We start from the raw sequence: 22,495 nt of genomic DNA, 5'->3' as shown, positions 1-22,495 counted from the left end.
AGAGCTTGCAGTTTCTGGAGGAAAATTCATTTGTCATGGTCTTTTTTGCTGTTCCTCAGACCTGATCTTCATTACATTCCACGCTGATGCAGATTCAGCGGGTTGGTGTGGAGTCACCAGCCTGGGGTTTGAGCCCGTAGCCTGTATGCGTTACCCTGGCTCAGTGCGGCCACCCCAGGGGACAACACAGCCAAAGTCAGACCTGTTGTTTTGTGTTTCTTTGGGGTTGATGCAAAATTCTATTTGTTTGGGTGATGCTCTTTTTTCCAGTGGTCTCAGTGTAGACCAAGAAAACATTTTTCACCCAAAGGTGTGAACGCTTTCCCGCAATCATGTAATCCAGGCAGCATGACCAGTGGCTACCAGGAGATTGTGCAGAGGTCTTTAACAAACGGTACTGGACTGGGAAGATTATTTCTTCAAAGAACAAAAAACACTTTACTTGGTTTCTAGGTGTGGTCAGTCCTGGTTGAGAAGAGTCTCAGGGTACGGCCCGTGTCTTTCATGGGCAGTTGCACCGATTCTGCATTCCGGTGCTCTGTTGGAGGTTTGTCGCGCCCAGATACAGCAAAGGCATTTTTTCCTTTCAGTCTTTTCAGCTTTCTGCTCCAGGCCACTGGTCCACATGGCCTGTGTTTGCATCTGGGCAGGCTGTCCTGAAGAATCACAAGCCCTGCTGCGCCCCGGAGGAGAGGCAGCCCAGGTGTTTTGGTTTCGGCTGCCACCGGCAACAAAAGCGCCACGCGGCCGCCCCTCCCCCCGCCGGCGTGCGGAGGAGAATGGAAAGAAAGAGGCAGAAACTGGTGGGTCGGGATAAGGGCAGTTTAACAGAACAGCAAACAGAGGGAACAGCAACAACAACGATACAGATAAGGAGAAAACACAACAACGAACCGTACGACCCAGACAGCCGCTCTCCCGAAACAGGACCGGCGCCGCGCCCCCCCAAGCCACGAGTGCGTTCCTGCTGCGCCCCCCCCCCCCCCCCGGAACCCAGCGTGACGTCACATGGTATGGAATACCGGGCTCTGTTTGGCCAGGTGGGGTCAGCCCCCACCCCCCAGCTGTGCCCCTTCCTGGAGTCCGGTGAAAATTAACCCTGTCCTGGCCAAACCCCGGACATTATCCACCCCTTATTCCATACCATCTACGTCATGCCCAGGTCCCCCATTGTCCAGTTGATCACCACCACTTCTCCTGTCTCCAGATACCATTCCCTTAGTCTATGGATCATCACTCTAAAGTGTCCGTTGAGTTCATTTAATCCACGACTTCAGGCTCCATCTGTCGTAATGGTCTTCCGTGGCAGGAGAGGTGATGTGTGGTGATGGGCGGTCACTTGCTGCATCCGGAGCTCACGGCTGATGTATCTGGTGCGGCCCGTGCCCACAGTCTGCAGGAGATGTTGATCTTGATGAAGTTGCTGGATGCCAGTTGTTGAAAACCAGGTCCACTTCCATCATCGCTGTGCTCTGCTAGGTTCTCATCGAAAAAGTCCATCCTTCTTTAATCTGGAGAATTCTTACTATGCTACTACTGGTACAAAATATAACAATTATAACAGTGATAACAGACAGTGACAGGGTTATTTAACAACTAACTTTATACAATTTATTTATGGACTATTCTCCCCTAAAATCAAATCCCCATGAGGTACACATCGGACTTCCCCATCCTTCCGCATTACCCACCAGGTACACCCAGGTCCTTGAGCAAAAGCGATCCCGCGGACGGGCTTGCCTTTGCCCAAGGCAGGACTAACGCAAACCGTCTTCCCTAACATGTTCCGCATGTGCACTACAGGAACTTTATCCCTTTCCACGGGGCACTGAGGTTTTGACTGGGCAGGACCAGCCCGGTTGGTGGACCCTCTGGTGTTAACCAACCAGGTGGCCTTTGCTAAATGGGTATCCCAATTTTTGAAAGTCCCACCCCCCATTGCCCTCAAAGTGGTTTTTAGCAGCCCATTGTAACGTTCGATCTTTCCAGAGGCTGGTGCATGGTAGGGGATGTGATACACCCACTCAATGCCGTGTTCTTTGGCCCAGGTGTCTATGAGGCTGTTGCGAAAGTGAGTCCCGTTGTCCGACTCGATTCTTTCGGGAGTGCCATGTCGCCACAGGACTTGTTTTTCCAGGCCCAGGATGGTATTCCGGGCGGTGGCATGGGGCACAGGGTAGGTTTCCAGCCATCCGGTGGTGGCCTCCACCATTGTGAGCACATAGCGCTTGCCTTGGCGGGTTTGTGGCAGTGTGATGTAGTCAATCTGCCAAGCCTCCCCATATTTATATTTTAGCCATCGTCCTCCATACCACTGAGGCTTTACCCGATTGGCTTGCTTGATTGCAGCGCATGTTTCACATTCATGGATAACCTGTGCGATGGTATCCATGGTCAAGTCCACCCCTCGGTCACGAGCCCATCGGTATGTCGCGTCTCTTCCTTGGTGGCCTGAGGTGTCATGGGCCCACCGAGCTATAAAGAGTTCACCCTTATGTTGCCAGTCCAGATCCACCTGAGCCACTTCAATCTTAGCAGCCTGATCTACTTGGTGGTTGTTTTGATGTTCTTCAGTGGCCTGACTCTTAGGGACGTGGGCGTCCACGTGACGGACTTTTACAGCCAACTGCTCCAGCCAGGTAGCAATATCTTGCCACAATGGGGCAGCCCAGATAGGTTTGCCTCTGCGCTGCCAGTTGTTCTTCTTCCATTGCTGCAGCCACCCCCACAAGGCATTGGCCACCATCCAAGAGTCGGTGTAAAGATAGAGCACTGGCCACTTCTCTCGACTGGCAATGTCTAAAGCCAGCTGGATGGCTTTCACCTCTGCAAACTGGCTGGACTCACCTTCTCCCTCGGCAGTTTCCGCGACTTGTCGTGTAGGGCTCCACACAGCAGCCTTCCACCTCCACTGCTTCCCCACAATGCGACAGGACCCATCCGTGAACAGGGCATACTGTTTCTCATCTTGTGGCAGCTGGTTATACAGTGGGGCCTCTTCAGCACGTGTCACCTCCTCCTCTGGCGATGCTCCAAAATCTTTGCCTTCTGGCCAGTCCATGATTACCTCCAGAATTCCTGGGCGACTGGGGTTTCCCATTCGGGCGCGCTGGGTGATCAGCGTGACCCACTTACTCCACGTAGCATCGGTGGCATGACGCGTAGAGGGGACCCTCTCTTTGAACATCCAGCCCAGGACCGGCAATCGTGGTGGTAGGAGGAGCTGTGCTTCAGTGCCAACCACTTCTGAAGCAGCTCGAACGCCTTCATATGCTGCCAGAATCTCTTTTTCAGTGGGAGTATAGCGGGCCTCGGATCCTTTGTATCCCCGGCTCCAGAACCCCAGGGGTCGACCTCGAGTCTCCCCTGGTGCTTTCTGCCAGAGACTCCACGTTGGGCCATTCTCCCCGGCTGCGGTGTAGAGCACGTTTTTAACATCTTGCCCTGACCGGACTGGACCAAGGGCTACGGCATGAACTATCTCCTGTTTAATTTGTTCAAATGCCTGTCGTTATCCCCGCTCCACGTCTGGGCGCCAATTTAATGTTTTGGTTTCGGCTGCCGCCGGCAACAAAAGCGCCATGCGGCCACCCCTCCCCCCGCCGGCGTGCGGAGGAGAATGGAAAGAAAGAGGCAGAAACTGGTGGGTCGGGATAAGGGCAGTTTAACAGAACAGCAAACAGAGGGAACAGCAACAACAACGATACAGATAAGGAGAAAAAACAACAACAAACCGTACGACCCAGACAGCCGCTCTCCCGAAACAGGACTGGCGCCGCGCCCCCCCAAGCTGCGAGTGCGTTCCTGCCACGCCACCCCCCCCACCGGAACCCAGCGTGACGTCACATGGTATGGAACACCGGGCTCTGTTTGGCCAGGTGGGGTCAGCCCCCACCCCCCGGCTGTGCCCCTTCCTGGAGTCCGGTGAAAATTAACCCTGTCCTGGCCAAACCCAGGACACCAGGTAAGCTCAGCCTGGACTGCTGGGTGCAGGCTGTGAAAACTCCCACCTTGCGGAGCAGAACCTGTTCCAGCCTCAGTAAGAACGATGGTGCTGGGTCACCCCGCAAGAGTTCGGCGCAACAGAGCAGACATTGTTGGTTCTGAGTAGTAGCTCTATAGGAGATGTCAAGTATTTACACAACAGCGAGTCACGCTGGGTATAAACATTACCATAAAATGCTATTGCTTCATGATTCATTGACTGACATTACATGGGATGCAGTCAGGGCGCCAAGTGCACCCACAGGCTCCGCAAGCTCCGGTCCCAGGTGTGCGAGTGCCAGGACTCAAGATCAGCTCTGACTCAGCAAGGCTGGGTAACCTGGGAGTTCACTCACCCTTGGGGCTCGGTGGAGTGTCTGGGTGCTGTCTGGCACCTTGCTGGTCCCAGCCTGCTGACCTGACATTGGACCTTCCTCCTCATCATGGACTTGCTTGGCCATTGCCGAGCCGTAGCTGACCCTGGCTACCATCACGGGACCTGCGCTGCTTTTCTTGCTCATCCCCTGCGGGGCAGGTCACCATCCCCCATCTCCGTGCCGTCACCCTGTGGGGTCCCAGCTCCCCTGGACCGCAGGCACCCAGGGCAGGGGCAGAGGCTGCAGAGCCTCTTGGTGCACTGAGGGCTCTGACAGACTGCACGAAACAGTTGTGGATTATGTAATAAGGATAGTAGGGCTTTTTAGTTTTAATTCTAGCTGGTTTTAATATGCAATACAGATTGTAACATTTAGCAAAGGGACATTTGGTCTAGAACCTCCTGAGGAACCTAGAACCTCAGGAGATGTACTGAGTTCTTTTTTTCAAATGGCTGTTTTCCTTGACCCGTTTTAAATAACAATTAGTATTTATTCTTTTCTGACACAGAGAACCCACTCACCTGGCTTTTTATACCAAAAAGCATTATGAAGTTCTTAACTGAAGAGTAGTAATAGCAGAATCTCTTGAATAGATTCCTGCTCCATCGAGGAATTTTAAATCATCCATTGTATGCTTTGAGAGAATATATTATATACCACAGTAAAAAAAAAAATCCTGCTGTGAAGCAATGGGCAGTAGGAAGAAAACCAAGATTCTTGAGCTGATTTGTTATGAGTTCATTCTTACATGCATGACACATAAGTCCATGCATCCGTTCTTTCCCTGTATCTCTGCAGCAATCAGCGGGCCCTTCTCGCCATTCCAAAGCCACGATACTTGGAGCAACTGGAGTCCTACTTAAGGAGAGAGCTGCAGGCACTTGATCTGACTAAAAAGAACTCTCAAGAACTGAAGTTACAGGTCTGGTATAAGGCTGTCTTGACTTGAAACTACGTGCTGAGATGGATTACTTAAACTGGCCATCCAAAGGAAAAAGTGGATGAGAAGCGTAGGCACCTGTTGGTATCGGATGAGTGGGTTTGCAGCTCGTGTTCGAGAACTTGCACAGAAAGCAGTTCCTTTATGTGTTGGGTTGTTGTTTGCATGTTGGGTTTATACGTTGTTGGGTTGTTCACATCTTCTTGCGTACTCCGCATCTTCTAGAACTGTTTCCATTTTCAAATCAAAGCCCAAGTCATCAAAAATGGATATGAAACAGAATTCAGTCGCTAAACTCCTGAAGATTCCCGTGTAAACCCATAAAGCAGCAAGTGTGTAGGTTCCCAGATTTTCACTGCAAAACCTCTCATTTCCAAAGTTAGGCTTCTCCATGTGACAAGCAGGGGCTTTCTCATCTAGCTCTCACCAGTCTTCAGTTCAGAACACAGAGTAGGAGTGGGTACTCCTGGTTTTGTAATATCCTGCAGCTAGAGCATTTATGGAGACTGGGGGAAGCTTGGATTCAATTTTACCTGCACAAATTAATTCAAATTCTCTTTCCCAGAGGAATTCTGTAGTCGTGGGGAATCTCCAGGTTCTGCAAAGTGTGCCGCTGAATGTTTTCTCAAGCTCTCTTTCTTCTCTCAGCCCTACAGAGAGATCTTTGAATTCTTCATAGACAACTTCAAGACCTACAAGCCCTTGCTGTCAGCTGTAAAGAATGAAGTTACCTTGGGTAAGCTGCTGGACTTTGACCTGTGGGGGGAAAACACTACTGGAGACTTGTTCTGACAGAGCTCAGTTGTGGTGGATACACACGTAGGATGAACAGCCTAAACAGATGTCAACTGATAAAACCATCTTCCTGGTCCCTTAGCTCTGTTTCCTTCATTTGCAAGATGAAGTTCTTGCAGGCCTTTTTTCCTATAATATTTTAGATTTTTTGATTTCTATTTAAGAGTTTTAGCTTTTTTAAATCTTCATCACATACGCGGTTCAGGCAGCAGCAGCATCTCGAGGTTTTTCTGGGACAATCGCATTTAGAGGGCAGCGTACGGTGCCAATGTGTTTGGATGTGCTTGCTCTAGTAACCTGAAGCTTGAATTGCCCCTGATGCCAGGCGGGGCGGAGAGCTGAACTGGCTGTTCCCTGGCCGTTCTCGACATGCTTTGAACTCTGCTCGGCACATTGATGCCGCAGTGACACCAGTACTTTGTCAACAGTCGCAGAGGGCTAGAAATAGGCTGTAACCAGGTGCTCACTACACACTGGGCTATCGGGTGTCAGCAGTCTGCTACTGGGACAGCCTCTTAAAGGATATATATTGTTTATCCCAGTACCTGTTACCTGGACAACCTAATCACAGGCCCTCACTACAGACAAAAATCTTTCTTTGCACACTATCCTTCAAGCAGGTGAATAAGTCAATTTTAATCACTATATAACTTTTTTTTTTTTTAAATCTGTTTCCTTCCAGAACTCTTTAGCAAACATTTCTTTGATTCAGCTCCCAGAGAGGTTACTGGTGCCCACCCTGTAGCTGACATTGTACTGCTTTCTGAAGCCTTTTTTTTTTTTTTCCCCCAAGCATTTATTTACTGACTCCTCCATATTGCTTGGATACAATATCTCCCTTTTTTTCTCTGAAGTCCCAGGACACCCAGCAGAACCTATCTTTTATGATAGCTTTATTTTTGGAAATGGGCTGAATGCCAATGAACAGATATGCCACGGTAGCAAATGTACTTGAAGCTCTAAGAATAAACCAAATGGAATATCTTTTTGGTTTTTAAGCTGGATTAGGATCCTCCCACCTTTCTGTATATTGAGGACTCATTTTCTGAATTACAGATTTTACCTTGCTAATGAGGCCTGCGTGACATCCACCCCCTTCCAGCTAGGGGTATTGGATGGGGTTATCAGTAATTAATTCCCCGGCCGCTTTCTCCCTGCCTAGCAGAGACCCCAGCTTACCTGCCAGGGCAGGGAAGCAGTGATCTAACCCCAGCGCTCGTGGCCTCGGGAACAAGGAGGTCGCGGTCTCCGGTCCCGCCGGTGCCTCGGACACACCAGCTCTGCCGCTCACTGGACTCCTCTGCCAGCCCAGCTGGCTCACCCGGCAGGAAAAGGCAAAGACCACGAGCCGCAAAGTTTCCTGTTGGTTTAGGGAGCTGAATTGCTCAAGAAAGCATTTGAACTAGGGAAGAGACAAAAGCAAGCGTTTGAGAGCAACAGGAGTATGAAAGAAAGAGAAAATGAAGGAAATGTACAGATTTGTAGAACAGCGCTCCTAAGTATTTATCTTCCTTCTTAAATTATGTCTGACTGTGCTAAACATAAACAACTTTTTTAAAAAAATCCGTGAGAGGTGGCCGTTCTGAGGGCTCCTAACATCAGAATTTTAGATTCTCTTTGTAGTCCCTCACTACAGTGCTCGGAGTCTTAAGGTGCGGCTTTGGAGCTGATGAACGAGGCAGTTTGCTTCGGCAGAGGTCTCATCACTCCACCGAACATGCATACGCTATCATTTCAGCTCCTTTTGGAACTGAAAATAAACCTCCTTTACACCGCAGCATCATATTTCTCAGCCAAATGGGTATTATCTTCGTAGTCTGATTTAGCAGCTTTGTCCTCCTTTGTTTTTTCTGCCCTAGGCATGTATCCTGTACTAGCTTAGCCTCTGTGACGTCTAAGGTGTTCACCACTGCACGCACTGCCGGGACAGGTTCTCCCCTTAAATCTGCTAGGATTACAACATATTCCCAGTTCAGTCAGAATAATCTGGGTTTTTTTTAAAAAAAAAGTATTATTAAATGTTGTCCTAAAACTGTACTGCTTACACTGGCTATTTAGCTTTGCCTTCTGCCAGATCTGGACACACAGCTGTAGCTCCTTTGGGTGCTAAGGTTGTGCTGAGCCAGCACCCAGGCTTGATGGCATTGGTTCTGGAGTAAACCCACATGAATGTGATGGTGCTAAGCAGAATTTGGAACGCAGCACCGTGGAGGAGAGGGCCATCAAAGCCCTACAGCTGTCAGCTTGGCCCGAGATAAAGGTGGTGTTGCTGAGTGACAGGCTTGGTCTTCATGGTGACCACAGCTGAATCCAGGTTTTCATTAAAATTATACTTGGGTCACTACGTCCGCAGGGCCTTCACATCCACTGCTTTGCGGTGCTAAAGCTGCCGGCTCCATCCAGCAATTCTGCATGTACAACGAGCTGCACTGCCACCTGAAATCTTCCCAAGAGGCAGAACGTCTGTCATTTCATGGCATGGGGAGAGTTACAAGAGAGCTGATGTCCTCAGGAGGTGCTGGCCAGTGTCCACGCTACAGAGTAATCACTCTGGCAGTCAACAACTTGTGCTCTTAACTTCTGACACACTGGGCGGCTCCAATTAAAGTACTGATGCACCTACTTTACAGGGGTTTGCTTGAGGTCAGGAGTCAGTTGTGAAACGCTCAAAGTATGCCTTGAAACAAGTCTGCTGAAGCTTTAACGTGGTCACATCGAGCAGCCAGACCACCCTGCGGCACAATCCCTGTGCTAACGCTCTAATTTTTGCCGTCTCTTGTCCCGATACAAGTGTCATAGTGAAAGAGATTTGCAAAACCTTTGGGACAGTTGTAGCGTGGGAAGGAAATTCACACTCAGGTATAACAAGAAAAGTAGTTCCTGTTCTTAGGTTGATGTGCAGGTTTTAACTTTTAGAATGCAAAATCTGTTGCATAGTATTTGTACATAAACACTAATACCAGGTTTTACTGAGGAGGAAAGAACCTCCAAGCCAGAGAATTCAGCATCCACCAGCATTTCTATCCTTCTGCTCAGGAGAGCGAGTGAACAGTTTTGACTGCTGAATAATGCAGTTATTCAAAACCAAAATGAAGCTTGCTCACAGCCTCATTTGAATCACACCCTATCCTGGCTTTGGTCATTTTATTCTCCTGATGGAATTCCATCTAGTCTTAGAAACAAGCCTCCATACCAAGGAGGTGACATCAGAACAAATTCTGCCATGTAACCTTAACTCGGGTGTGGGGCCCGAGTCAAGCACTGCCACTAGATTCCTCAGGCAAGTACCTTTAAGAAAAATTTTCAAGTCAAAGGGGAAATAGCTGGGAGTGAAAAGCACACGCGACAGCTGAGAAAGCCAAGCAGAGCAGATGGGTTCTGTACTAGCTGTAATGGAGAGAAAGGCAGAAGAAGATAGGTCAAGGCAGACCTAAAAAGAGGGGAGAGGGGGTAGACACCAAACTTGTATACAAAATGTTGCGTGAGACTGTGCATTTGGACGCAAGAAGGCAGATCGAAGTTCATTAAGACTGTGCCTTCCCAAAAGAGGGTATATTGCTAATTGCCAGCTGTCGTTAGCCCCATATGCTGCCTGTGCTTAGATGGTGACACCTTCCCACCTAGGGAAAGACGACGAAGCCAGAGGAGCTCATTCTATCTTATGCAAACCTTAGGTACCCGAGAAGACAAAATAAAATACCGTTCATCCTTTGTTTTCCAAACCAGGATAAATAGCATGAGCTGAAATCAGAAATCCTTGTGAAGTTCACGTGCATGGCTGGATAAACAAGGGGATACAGTCCCAAAAGACACTGCTCCCCATCCTTAGGCACTCACCAGGCCAAGCAGTTAAAGCTCCGTCTTCAGTCCCACTTCCCACCAGCACTGTCTTGGCACTGACTATCCAACGGCCCAGCAGAGTAAAATTCCAGCTTTCTTGCTCATTGTGAGATGCCACCTCTCTTCCTCCAGCTCATCAGAAGACGACAATTCGTGCCCTAGAGCCCCTGAAGGCTATGGTCACAACTGTCTCCGAGGAGTGCACCCGGCAGATACTGGCACTGCAGGAGAAGGAGAAAGAGGAGATAAATATGTTAAAGCAAGAGAAACAGCGTTTGTTAAAGTTCATTGACAACATGAAGGAAGAAAAAAATTCTCTTCAGACTCAGGTAAATTATACAACGTTGAGTCAAGTGTTTCCCAATGCATTGCGTACATCTGGTCTCTCACCTCCCAGCCGCTCGCCCTTCAGTGCCAGCAGATGCTCTGGAGCAGGCCCTGGGCACGTGGCACAGCAGTGAAGCAGCATCTTGGCCAGCTCTGCCGCTGGCAGAAGTCTTCGCTTGTGTCTCTTGTCCCATCTGGCTCTTCCAGTGTCACATCTGACAGGGGGAGGAAATAAGTATCTTCCTGGTACTGATGTTTGAAGTTCTTATGTAAAAGTACATGTGCTCTTTTACAACATTGTACCCTTAGCATCTTTATATTCGTATCATTCATCTTAAATGCTGGAACTCAGATCAAGAATCATGGACACAATTCACTCTCTAGAAGGCTAAAACTCAGGTGGAGCCCCCTTTGGCACACTAATTCCGAGTTTGAACCCATCATATTTCTACCTGGCCCTTCCGTTTCCTTAATTTCTGCTCTAGACCCACCAAACCAGTCCGAGAGTTCCCACTGATGCCATGCTCCTGACCAGTTCGAGCCTCTGTTTGCTGCAGGTGGAACATCTGCAGACAAGCGTGGCTGAGGAGTATGCTCGCTATCTCAATGAGTACGGCGCCCGCAAACTGCTCCTGGCAAAACTGAATGACACACATAACGAACGGCTAGACATGGCACATCACCAAGGTAGAGAGAGCGGATCTCGGCAAGAACCCGTCCTGCACAGAGACCCAAATACACACCCATGGGTGCAGGGCTGCAGGAAATACTCAGAGTATCTCTGAAATATGTTCAGACACGCTTTGATTCGTAAAAGAAGTCGGACAAATTCATGGCCAAAAAGTCTGTAGATGGGTAGGAAAAGGAATAGGTGGGGACGTACACAATAGTCTGATCTGATTCAGTAAGTTATTGCCTGTATTCTTGTACGCCCTTGCTTAGCCCGAGAGGTGAACTGAAGGCAAGAGCTGCCTAGCGCAAAGGTTCCTCATGGTTTCTGGCTCTGGTGCCAACTGTCAGCAAATCTTACCCAGCCACGGCCCGCAGCTTTGTGCCTGTCCACAAGGATGGGCAGAACTGCTGAAACCCAGGTGTCACAAAAACGGGGTACCATGGTTCCTCGGGCTGGAAGGGACTCTTTTGGTACGTCAGCTCTGTTGAGCCACGCTCTGGTTACAGGCACCCATAGTGCTACTGCTTGGTGCTCGCTGGCTGCAGGCATTGCGCCCGCCGATCCTTACCATTAATCAAAGCAAACCTGAGCCTTTGAATACGTATGTGTGCATGGGAGAGGGGGCAAGTCAGCGGGGGGGAAACGTGAACGCTGCAATATACTCCAGGACTTGCAGTTCTTTAGTAATAATGCAGTCTACACCCACGCAGCTCTCGCCAACGCTTTGTAAGGTTACGTGGTCTAAAAGCTTAACAAAAGTTTTAGAAAACTACAACTGCAATTTTACTGTCATGAGCGTTCATCAATGGCCATTGTTTAAAGATGTCAAGGGTGAAGACGTGGTGAAGTTAACTCTGGCATTAAAGATCGCTCGGCAGGACCTCACAAAAGCCCAGGTGAAGCTGAACACAATGATAGCAGACTACGGAGATGTTGTGCCCAGGAGAGATTTTGAATCGCTGGAGAAAAAGTACTCTGAATTACTTGAGGAGGTGAGCATAAGCTCCTAATTTTCAATCTGTACTACATAAACGCAAACATAACGTGAAGCTTCAGGATTCAGGTTGGGAGAGGAACTCCGTAAACCCAGAGCTCACATAAGGGCATTTCTTTGTTCTTTGTACATGAAATACATCAAAAGCCGCTGTCTTCTAATCCACAAACCCTCTGTGTGATGGCACCTCAGACTGTCAGAGCACTCAGACTTAGTGTCCCGTCACAAAGCCTCAGCATCAGGTTTAACTGAGTTAACACTGTAAAAACAGTAACGGCCCACAGAGCACCAAGAGCCCACAGACGACAGCTGGAGAACCACTGTCTGAAGTCATCATGCATAAACAAAGGAGCTGGGTTCATCTCACACGCGTTGCATAGTTTTGCCCAAGCCACAGCTAACTGAAACTACTGCTGGGCCGCTAACGCTTATCTGCCTAGCTGGGTTTTTGACTTTTCCAGTAGTATAAACGGCTTCTTTAGCCTACTGAAACTCCAAGGCCACCAACCCAACCACGGGGCGCATCGATGCGTTTTCCAGCTGTGACAAAAACAGACTAGGTTCCTCCTGTTGTACCTGTTTGCCGTGTTTTCAGAATAGCTGCTTGGCTTGCCCTGGGGATGTGCAGGAGCAATGCCATGTCACACGCGGGACAACGAAGGGACCACACACACCAGCAGCCGGGCTCTGCTCCCAGCCCCGCAGCAGCAGAGTGCCAGCGACCCGATCTCTAGAAGGGGGGGGGGGAGGAAGAGAACCCACCGTGATCCCACCACATAGGTAGTACACAGCCGTGGAGAGAGACAGCCTCTGTTAAGCCAAAAAAGTGCTACCTGTCTCTGTGCTTCGGAAAAGCAGCGTTGGGCTGTTGGAAATGCGCTGGGGCGGTCGGCTGCTCCATTCCAGCCCTGAGCATCGGCACAGCTCGATCCACTGTCCCCATGTCGCAGCATAACACACACAGACACAGCCCTCAAAACCCAGACTAGGGCTGTAGTTACCTCTGAATCGTGATGGACCTTAGCAGTAGTGGAGCAAAGATAAATCACGTGAAAAAGAAATGCTTCTAAATAAAGTGGAGTGGAAGGGGACGCACTTAAAAATTTCTAGATCAAAAACCTGTGTTGCTCCTGCTCTCTCCTAGTGGTTGAGATCCAACTTTAAACACAAAAACAGGTATAAAAAGGTCATGGACATCTTTTGTCAGCAGCTTCTGTAAATGACATCAATAAAGTTTAATAAATGAAGTATTTTTCTTCCAATCTGGAAGCAATTAGCCAGGGACAGCTCTCCATCAGCCTGTGGATGACGCCGACTGCTCACCGGAGCTGCCTGACAGCAACAGAAAGTTTCTGTCCCTCTGGTTCGTCACTACAGTCCTCCTTTCTGTATCCTCTAGATGCAGACTCTGCGGAAGGATTTCCATCAGCTCCGCAAGGAGTACGAAACACTGCTGGAAATCCACAGGGAGACGGCAGAAGAGCGGGACAACGTCTGCGCTGAGCTCCAGCGGGTTCAGCACAACTGCACGCCCCAGACGGACTGGGCAAAGTGTTCAGGTGCCAGAAATCTTCAGCGCTGCTTTACCGAAGGCAGCTCACCTCCAAACGCTTTGCTGGGGTGCATTTCTTACCTGGAATGCCCTGGTTTTCTCCAGCAGCCTGAGACAGGGGAGCTTGCGGGCCATTCCATTTTGCCTGAGGCATCTTAGGAGACAAGCCCCACATCTAGGGATCCGTATCCATCGTAAGGCTCCTCGTGGGCTTCACACAAACCAGTACATGTGGGTAGATGCTCCTTTTCCAGCAGCTCCGCGTCTTTTTGCTGTTGCAGAGGTGGTTCCTGGTGGAGCTGAGCGGTGGGGCCGCCTGGCTGAGGGCAAGACCAGCGATCAGCTAGTGGACGTGCTCCTGGAAGAAATCGGGACAGGAGCGCTGAAAGAGATCGATGTCTTCCCCGGACGGGTATGTGCAAGCTTTCTGCTCTGCTTGTTTCCACCCAGATTAATCGGTAATAAATATGCATTAGGAAGGTGGGAGAATTGCTTTCGTGGCTGGCATCTTCAGTGGTCACCTGGCCATTAGTGCAACTACCGAGAACTTTAAAGCTGGGAAAACTCAGGGGCAATAGAACAGCTGATGCTGAGAGTCAGCATCCTGGAGACACAGCCAAAGCAGCCACACTTTCCAGCGATGCCACACGAATCGTGCAGGTGAGCACTGGTGGGCCAGAACCCCTCGCTGACGCTGCACCGTGCGGCTGAGACAAAGGAACAGCTTGGTGCTGCTGCTCAGCCTTCTCCTGTTCCGCAGCCCCTGCTCCCAGCTGCTGGCTGCGGCCATGGGGGAGCATCCCGGGGTTTGGTTTTTCCCAGGTTGTTCCTCTGCTAGTGAGATGAACTCAGACAAGCACTAGCATGACCAAGAGTAACCAAGAGTAAGTAGCAAGGCTGCGTAGTAGGGAATAACTCCTTTTCATGGCATCAGGAAGGTCATTCTCACGCTGACCCATTGCACTGCACCCCTGCACGCGGGGCAATCGGGAGACCACCCAGGGACAAGGACATGTGACAAGGATTCTTCACGCCATACCAAGCATAAGTGTATCCAAAGCTTGTCTCAGGGACAGAGCAGCATTTCTTTGGCTCTTCAGCATCTCCTCCTCGGCCTTTCCAGATGCTTGAACTGTTTGCCCTGCCATTCCTGGAAGTTATTTCTGAGGAAGACCTTTCCTCTTCTGTTCTCGCTGGGCAGAACCTCTCACGCAGTCCCGCTTTGCCCAAGGACAAGCTCTGTCAGCTCGCTGCCACTGAAGGAAGGTCCCAGCCCCTCCTCCCCTGCAGCTAGAGTTCCAGCGAAAGCCCTGCGCGGTCGCCGACCTTCCAGCCCAACATGGAGGGCTTCAGCGTCACTCGGCTGTAATAAACAGCTTTTGACTGCAAATAGGTTACGCTAGCAGTCAGGTATACTCACAGCTGCCTGGACGCAGCAGGGAGGGCATCAGCCAAAGTCACTCGCGAGCGGAGTTTTAAGCAGCGTGGCTGTGGAGAAGGGGCAATGTGGCTGGCGCGGGCCCCAGCCTGAGCACCCCAGAGCGGTCACAGCACGCTGCGGAGCTGCCGACAGATGCATTTTACAGCATTGGCAATGAGACCCGCACAAACAACTCCTTTTCATGACTTGAGATGCTGACAGAATGGCTTCGGCGCTGCGTCGCTGCCAGGGAGGCGAACGTCTGACCTGTATCTGTGTTTCTTTCCCATTGCTTAGGGCAAAGGTGAGGAGGTTCCCGTGTACCTGAGGCACGACGGTGAAGTCAGGAACAAAAAGCTGACCAAGAAGGATGCGGTGAACATCCTAAAGGATGTTTGGAAGGAGAAAATTGCACTAGATCAGCAGGTTTGTCCCCTTTTCCTTCTCCACAAACAGTATTTGCTAGGACAGTCCGTTCAGCTGGGGAAGCCAGGGTCTGGCCCGTGTCCTGCCTAGTGCTTCATCCGCACCGAGCTGCATAAAGCATCATAAGACCACGCTGCCTCAGCTGGCCATGACCCCGCGCCTGGCAGGGCTCTTATGCATGGGTAACTGCAGCAGCCCCGTCCCAGGCCCACAAAGCTTCTCCGGCACCGGCCGAGCGCTCGTGAAGCAGCTGATGCCCAGCCACCGCCGCAGCTTCGGGGATGAATTCCGAGGCATTCAGCAAACTGGAGGTCAGCACCGGTCGCTTTGGCGTCCAGGGCCATGAACTGCAGTGGCCCAGTTGCTGCTGGAAGAGCAGCTGAGCTGCTGGCACAGGCTCCTCTGCAAGGCAGGGTGCCCAGGGCGGGGGGAACCACCGAGCTTCAGCAGTCGCCCTCAGCTACATCAGCCTCACCGACAAGCCCGAGACTTCAGCTCCATCGCCTGCCGCTGCACTGGGACGCGACAGCGCACTGGAGACCAGCACGCCATTGCGACTATGCAGCGTCTGCTCTTGGGCAGTGGAAACCTTGGCAAGATCCATGCAGCCAAAGCAAGGCAGGGTTTTGTTGCTGGGTTGATTTTAACCCGTGCTAATCCGTTACTAAGCTTCATAGCGCTTGTGCCGATGGAAGAGAGGAACAGGTGGCACTGCAGGAAAAATGAGGGGCAAAAAAATTTTATATTGATAAACGAATTAATATAAAAGTGCTTGTTGGGATTGACAGCTAGAGGCCAAGGGGGTGAGGTGTGCGTTCTCTGCCCAGGCAGACATGATGGGGTGCCTCTCTGGGGTGATACAGGACTCAAAGAGAGACTAAAAGTGGCTGTTTAATTGTTCCCACATTAGGGACAAGCATGATGCCATCTCTGCAGGCACCAGCCGAGCCTGTTCCTGTGCCTCGGTCATATGAGAGCAACCCCAAGAGAGACAGAGTCGCTTTACGGGTTTCTTCTCTTGGGCCAGGAGCCTAGAAACAGCTCCAAGATCAGCCCGCAATGGCTTAACGCTGTCTGTGGCAGCGTTTGTTGACTTTCAGCTTGGTTTCGTGGGGAAACGGGGCTGCAGCAATCACTGTCTGGCTCTCTTTTTCTCCCGTAACTGCTTCCATTTCCCAACCCGCAACCCAAGCTCAGCTAAATCTGATGGAGGGAACCTCACAGGGAGCAAGTTCCTACATATTTCACAAAAACAGGTGGCAGAAGAGAGACTTTATCAGTGGTCTCAGCAACAGCAGAGCTTCATTGTAAGCTTACTGGCATTCAGAGAACAAACCTGGGAGGAACATTCTGAATGCTCTGATACCAGGGGGGCTCCAGCCGGCACCAGCACTGTGTCGGCACGGTGCGAGATCCCCACAAGACAGACAGCTGTACCCAAACAGCTGGAATCGGCCAGGCAGATTTGATTTGGCTTCTCATGGGAGGTACTCGCTTCTCATCCGCAGACAGGGAAGCGATCCAGCCTTCCCGAGTTCTTTCTCAGCTACCTGCAGAAGAAGTACGGGGACGCCGCTGCCGTGGAATGGTCCTACAGCCTCCATGAGAACATGCGGCTCTGTCGATCCAACCACGTCCTGAGCTCGTTCCACGCCATACTCACCAGGAAGGTAGGCAACCCCCTTCTCCGAGTAGATCTTCCCCAAAACAGCTTGTGGTCTGTCCCTGCGCAGCATCTGCGGAGGTGAGGATGCAATCTCTGACCTGCGGCACCGTGCCAGCCCCAGCAGCCCTGCTTCTGGCTCCTCCGCACCGTGCCGGAGCTGGAGAGCTCTAGCTGCATGGCCACCTCTTTCCATCTCCTGTACCATGCAGACACATAACCCCCCAGGTCCTCCTACACTCGCCCTCCTTGTGTCTTGCCTGGAAACGGAGAAGCAGCTGGCGCGGGTGCTGCCGTTCCTGGGGATCCGGGCTGCGCATCTGCGGGTTTGGCAGTTCCCGCAAGCTGTTCGACAGAACCCACTGTGAGCAGCCACCCTGCAAGCCACAGCGTTGCTCGCTTAATTCTTCGTAAACCAAAGCCGCTCACGTAGAAGTTGCTTTAGAAGCAAGTGCGGTCCTTTTGGGGTGGTGCTTCCCTCCCGAAGGTAGCCCAGGGAGCAGATGGGGCGGTCGCTGAGCTGCGGGCTTCCCTGTTCTGCACGTGGCTGAAGAACAATACCACGGCCAGAATTGCCTGATTTCCAACCTGAGGAAGGAGCTGGCTGCCCGCAACGGCTCGGACAGCAGGGCCCTGACCAGCGCCCAGTTCAGGCAAGATGCCGACGGTCGCCCACTGAGCTCTGCCCGCGTCTGGCATGCTTCAGATGCTGCGATACGCCGAGTCTGGCTGCGCTGCTCATCTGCCGGCGCAGCCGGGGGATGAGGGCTCTCCGCTCTTTCAAACTCCCGTGCGGACAGCTCTAGCAAGTCTGTACTCATTAACCTCAGCGTTAAGTTTAGAACAATGTGCGTACTGCAGGGTTTGAGCTGCGCAGCTGAGGAGGCGGGCATGGGGTGCTCCACGCGCGCAGCAGGACAGGCTGGCAGCCCCTGCACCCCACGGGGACGAGGGACCCCGCGCAGAGCCCCACGAGATCCTGGGGCAGCTCACAAAAGCGTTTTGGTGGATTTTGCGCCAGGTGCAGGGTTTGTCAGTCTTCTCCCAGTTCATCAGTCAGCTGTGCCTTCTGAAGCCAAGCTCTGAACACAGCGTCTCTTCGGGCCGTAGCACGGAAGAGAAGCAAGCAGCAGCTGTTTCCAGTGCTTAGCTGGAAACACGGCGCTGGAATAGACACACTAACTGGTTCGGTCCGGGGTACCTGCTGGCCAAGACGACTGCATCCAGAGTTTCCCACACAGCTCAGCATCCAACATCCCCGAGTCCTGAGCTCTGCTGAGAGCTTTGCCCTTGTTTCGGTGCCTGAAGGCACACATGCTGCTTGAAACGCATTTCCCGGGCAAGCAATGAGTTTGAGCAGCTCTGGCCCACCAAACGCGTGCACACCGCCGGTAGCCTCCGGACCGGCCAGCCCCACGTGCTCGTGCTGTGACAGAATACACATGCCTGTCCGTATCACCTGTCTCCGTACAGCACGGCCCCGAGGGAAGCCTTCCCCCTGAAAAGGAAGGAGTCAGTCCAAGAACTACTCGACACTAGCAGCTACAAGCTGGACGGCACCGAAGACCTCATCGACTACATATCCTTATTCAAAGAAGTAAGCTGATGTTACTTAAGTTCTCCTTTTGAGTCACATTAAGCCTAATTTAAGGCTTAAATTAGTCTTATCAGACTAACTGGGTATATCAGATGAATAAAGTCGCATCGCCCACCACAAGCTGTCACACCTGAAAGCCACCTGCAGACAACAGCAACGCAAGCTTGTGCCTTTTTCTTCCATATTCTCTCTCTCTCTCTATTTCCGCTTTTCACGTGGGAATACCAATTCTAGGAGAGCTGGGTTATTCTACCACACGCTGGGGGGCCGCTCCTACCGGAGCCTGTTCAGTGCTAACGTGCCTGCCGCTTCTTCCAGGACGAGGAGGGGAACACCGAGCCTTTCGTCGCAAAGCTGAGGAGCCAAGACATCAGGGAGAAGCGGGAGTACCTGCAGCAGCTGAAGAACAAGCTGGGAGATTCAACGTAAGTACGGGAGGGAAGGGGCTGGTGGGCACAGCAGCTCAGGACACCAGGTGCAGAGGCAACCTCCCGCGGGCACAGACCCTCTGCGTCCCCAGAGGCTGGTCCTGAGGAGTGGGACGAGCACGCGGGCCTGACAACGCAGATTTAAAGAAGTAATTCCACCTCAAAACAAGATGAGCAAGAGGCAGTCACCGCACAGAAGCAGCGCCTGGTGCCAGGCGCCAAGCAGGACACCGGAAGTGCGTGGCTGCCCACAAAGCTCAGCACTGCCCAGCGCAGGCTCTGAATTCGCAAGGGAAAATGTAGTTCTGTCACAAAGGGCATCATGGAGCACAGCAGAGCGAAACCCAGGTCTTCCCAGGTTATCACAAGCCTAACAATTCCTAACTTCAGTCTGAAAATCAGCACTTAGCAGCCTTTGTTACAGGTATATGTAAAAAACGAAGGGGCACTGGTGGAGGCAGAGATCACGATGTCCGTACAAACCCCTGCTCTCCATTCCAGGCAGCCCAGGTTCTCGCTGTGGCACAAGGACACAGCTGTTCCTTTCCCATGGCACAGCAGTGACCGTGTTGTCTTTCAACAGAGAGGTGAGCACAGATGAGCTGAGGACTGCCTTCCGCACCGTCGATCCCGACATTGATGATTGGACGCTGGATACCTACATTGGCCTGGCTTGCCAGGTCCGAGGAGAGCAGCCAGACCAAGGAGCTGTCCTGGTGGAAACTGCACTGGAGAGAATCCTCGCTGGAGATGTGAAACAAGTAGGGCCCTCGCCCACGGAGGGAAGCACAACACACTCCGATGGAGAGCAAGGAGACTTCCAGCATTAAGAATAAACGAAGAATAAATGGAATGTTTGATCTCCAGGTTTGGATACCAAGCTGAAAGTCAGTTAACTGCACTACACGCTTCTTCCCATGCACACAGAGATACACCCAGCAACTAACCGCACAGAGGACAGGCTAGGCTGCCCGGGGAAGTGGTGGAGTCCCCATCCCTGCAGGGGTTCAGAAAACGTGTGGATGTGGCACTTCGGGACATGGTTTAGCAGGCATGGTGGGGTTGGGGTGACAGTTGGACTTGATCTTAGAGGTCTTTTCCGACCTTAGTGATTCCATGAACAGTCAGCAGCACCTCCAGCTTGCACAGCGAAGAACCCCGCCACAGCTTTGAAGCTTTCAGAGCCATTTCAGCCCAGCGACTTGCTGGGGAGGCTGCCTGTGCCCCGGGCAGCGGCTTCGCACGGTGTTGGCCTCCTCACCCAGTGATGGAGCAGCGATGCTCCGGTGCTGTGACAGCCGCTGTCGGACCCTGAGGGTCCAACCGTCAAACCGGGCTGTGACGCGGCTGCCTCAGCCCTTTGGCCTCATGGTTCCTTGGCTCGGAGAGGGCGGGTTGCGAAGTCGCGTTTGGAAAACAAGGTGCCATCAGCACGGTCTGGGTGGGAGTGAAAGGCGAGCTCAGCCCGTGCTGGGTTTGCTCTCGTGTCTGTCCCCAGTGAGGTTTTTGTCGTGGTGTAGCTGTTGGTGGCCGGCACGAGGTCACTTCAAAAGAAATCCAAGCTCTGCCCCACAACTGGGCTTGACCAGACTGAGCCGGAAGAGTAATCCAAGCACAGAAACACTGAAATCTGTCCCCGGCTTTGAGGGAGATGCCGCAGGCAGTCTGGTTACTGCCTTTCCTACCACGGGCATCAGTTCTTCTTTGCTGTTCAGCGGTGTCCTCCCTACCCAGCACGCGGCCCTCTCTGGGAAGGGGGAGAAGGGTCTTGAAACAAAACCCCCATGGGAAAGCAGCTCTGCTATCGCTGTGCCCAGACTGCCGAGTCAGTGGAGCAAACCCGAGAGGCAAAACCTGTTCCTTTCCTCATAACGCAGTTTGAAAAGCGGAAAGGCGTAAGCTGAAATCAGAAGACGCCCTCCTAACAAAGGCAGGCATCTTGCAAAAATCAGTTGCGTTGGTAAAGCAGAGCGGCATCGCGGCCCGTGGGACGCAGCAAGCCCCGCCAGGAGGTACAAGGCCGTGGGGATTTCTGCCTCGAATACCCATTTGGTGCTGAGCACCTTCAGCGCAAATTGCGAAATGTCAGGAAAGGAGCAATAAAAGGATTGAAAGGGTGATGCGGCGTCGCGCTAGGAACCAGATGCCCCAACTGCAGGTATCTCCAGGGGGTTCTGAAAGGAGGAGTCGCAATATGGCAACATTCAACATATCTAAAGAGAACTGGGAACTTCAACACAGACGCAGCGCCTGGCACGTGAACATCACATCGGCAAAGCTTTTCGAGAAAGCCCCTGACTGGGAGCGCTGGGCTACAGAAAGCAGGAATCGCTCCTCCTGCTTCACCCCGAGGACTTTGGGTCCCCCCAAAATTAACTGCTGTTTGCAGTGCCAGGTACTTTGCCCTCCCACTTACACTGCTAGGACTCGAACAACACGTCCCTAAAAAACCTTGAGTTCAGTTAACCCTGACTTTACTGCAGCCAGATGAACTCATCGCGACAGAAGGGGAATCTTACGCTTCCCTCTCGCCACGTTCCCAGCCGTCGCAGCCCCATCGCCTCGTGCCTGCGGCTGGAAGCGGCTCCGGACTGGAACCGGGCAGGGACGTGTGTCCCAGCAGCGTGGCAGCGGGAGGAGGCAGCACACTGGAGAGAAGAGGAACCCGCAGCTCCCTCCCGGGAGGTTCCCTCCGCTCTCTCCCGAGGAAAAGAAGGTTCTCGGGGTGCTTCAGCAGCACGGAGGAAAGAAGTTGGAGACTTCATTACCACTTCAGATCAAAATTTTCAAACTCTGGTGTGCAAAGCCCCGGGACACACTTGAAAAGTCGCATAAGGGCAGAAAATGTATTTTTAAAAGTACAAGTTTTGCAATGTATTTGTTAAAACAAAGCTGTTTCCTCTTGAAAATTGCAAAAAATCCCTCGTCATATTAATGGAATTAGGTTTTTAAAAAAAGAAAACTTGAAAAATGACTGACCTTCATATTGGTGCTGCCAGACAAAGATTTTCCCCGTATCGCTCATCCATTCCTTCTGCGCGGTGCGAAACCCGTTTAACTTGCAAGCGTTGCCGCCAGAAGCTGGGCTGCGTTTCCAGGCGTCCATGTTTGGCTGCGGTTGGAGGGAACGACCCTGCGCACACAGCTTCACCCAGGGGCGAGGATCCAGGACAGGCTCAAGAAGAGGAGGAACAATCGGAGAGCAGCAGGCACCCTGCGCCGAGCAGGCTCAGTCCCGCTCTGTCCTGCTTGGGACTGCAGAGCAGCAGCCTGGGGCCGTCCCTTCTTCACAGGCATCTGGAAATTAATTAATCCACTTAAACATTCAAGTCTAAGTCAAATTAACCAATTTAAAGGCTCAAGGTTTTCAAGTTCAAGACAGAGATGCTAAGAATTAGGTGGAAAAAGTAAAATCTGTTTATTTTTCTCAAAAACAAGCACCATGTCTTACTTTGGGAATCACAGCCCAGCTAAAGAAA

The 22,495-nt window shown here is 51.7% G+C and overlaps 1 protein-coding gene across 1 annotated transcript; it reads left to right on the top strand.

Moving 5' to 3' along the window:
• The first annotated feature begins 348 nt into the window (after positions 1-348).
• On the top strand, positions 349-19,846 carry TSNAXIP1 (translin associated factor X interacting protein 1). The gene is made up of 15 exons (XM_075433423.1): positions 349-380; positions 563-703; positions 5,160-5,283; positions 5,950-6,037; positions 10,069-10,265; positions 10,821-10,958; positions 11,755-11,928; positions 13,330-13,489; positions 13,764-13,894; positions 15,200-15,328; positions 16,837-16,998; positions 17,535-17,644; positions 18,465-18,588; positions 18,907-19,013; positions 19,600-19,846. The coding sequence occupies exons 1-15, from the start codon at positions 349-351 to the stop codon at positions 19,844-19,846; spliced, it is 2,064 nt and encodes a 687-aa protein (XP_075289538.1).
• Positions 19,847-22,495: the final 2,649 nt, after the last annotated feature.

This window comes from Opisthocomus hoazin, chromosome 12 (genome assembly GCF_030867145.1).
Source record: "Opisthocomus hoazin isolate bOpiHoa1 chromosome 12, bOpiHoa1.hap1, whole genome shotgun sequence".
Classification (NCBI taxonomy): Eukaryota; Metazoa; Chordata; class Aves; order Opisthocomiformes; family Opisthocomidae; genus Opisthocomus; species Opisthocomus hoazin.
The sequence above is the reverse complement of the archived record's forward strand: the minus strand, read 5'-3'. Positions and strand labels throughout refer to the sequence as shown.

Bases quoted from the DNA above. Each gene is read 5' to 3' on its own strand.
- TSNAXIP1 (XM_075433423.1), top strand. From the start codon at position 349: ATGACCAGTGGCTACCAGGAGATTGTGCAGAG. The intron at 6,038-10,068 runs GTAAGCTGCTGG...CTCTTCCTCCAG, and splicing joins AAAGAATGAAGTTACCTTGG to CTCATCAGAAGACGACAATT. The intron at 10,959-11,754 runs AGCGGATCTCGG...TGGCCATTGTTT, and splicing joins CACATCACCAAGGTAGAGAG to AAAGATGTCAAGGGTGAAGA.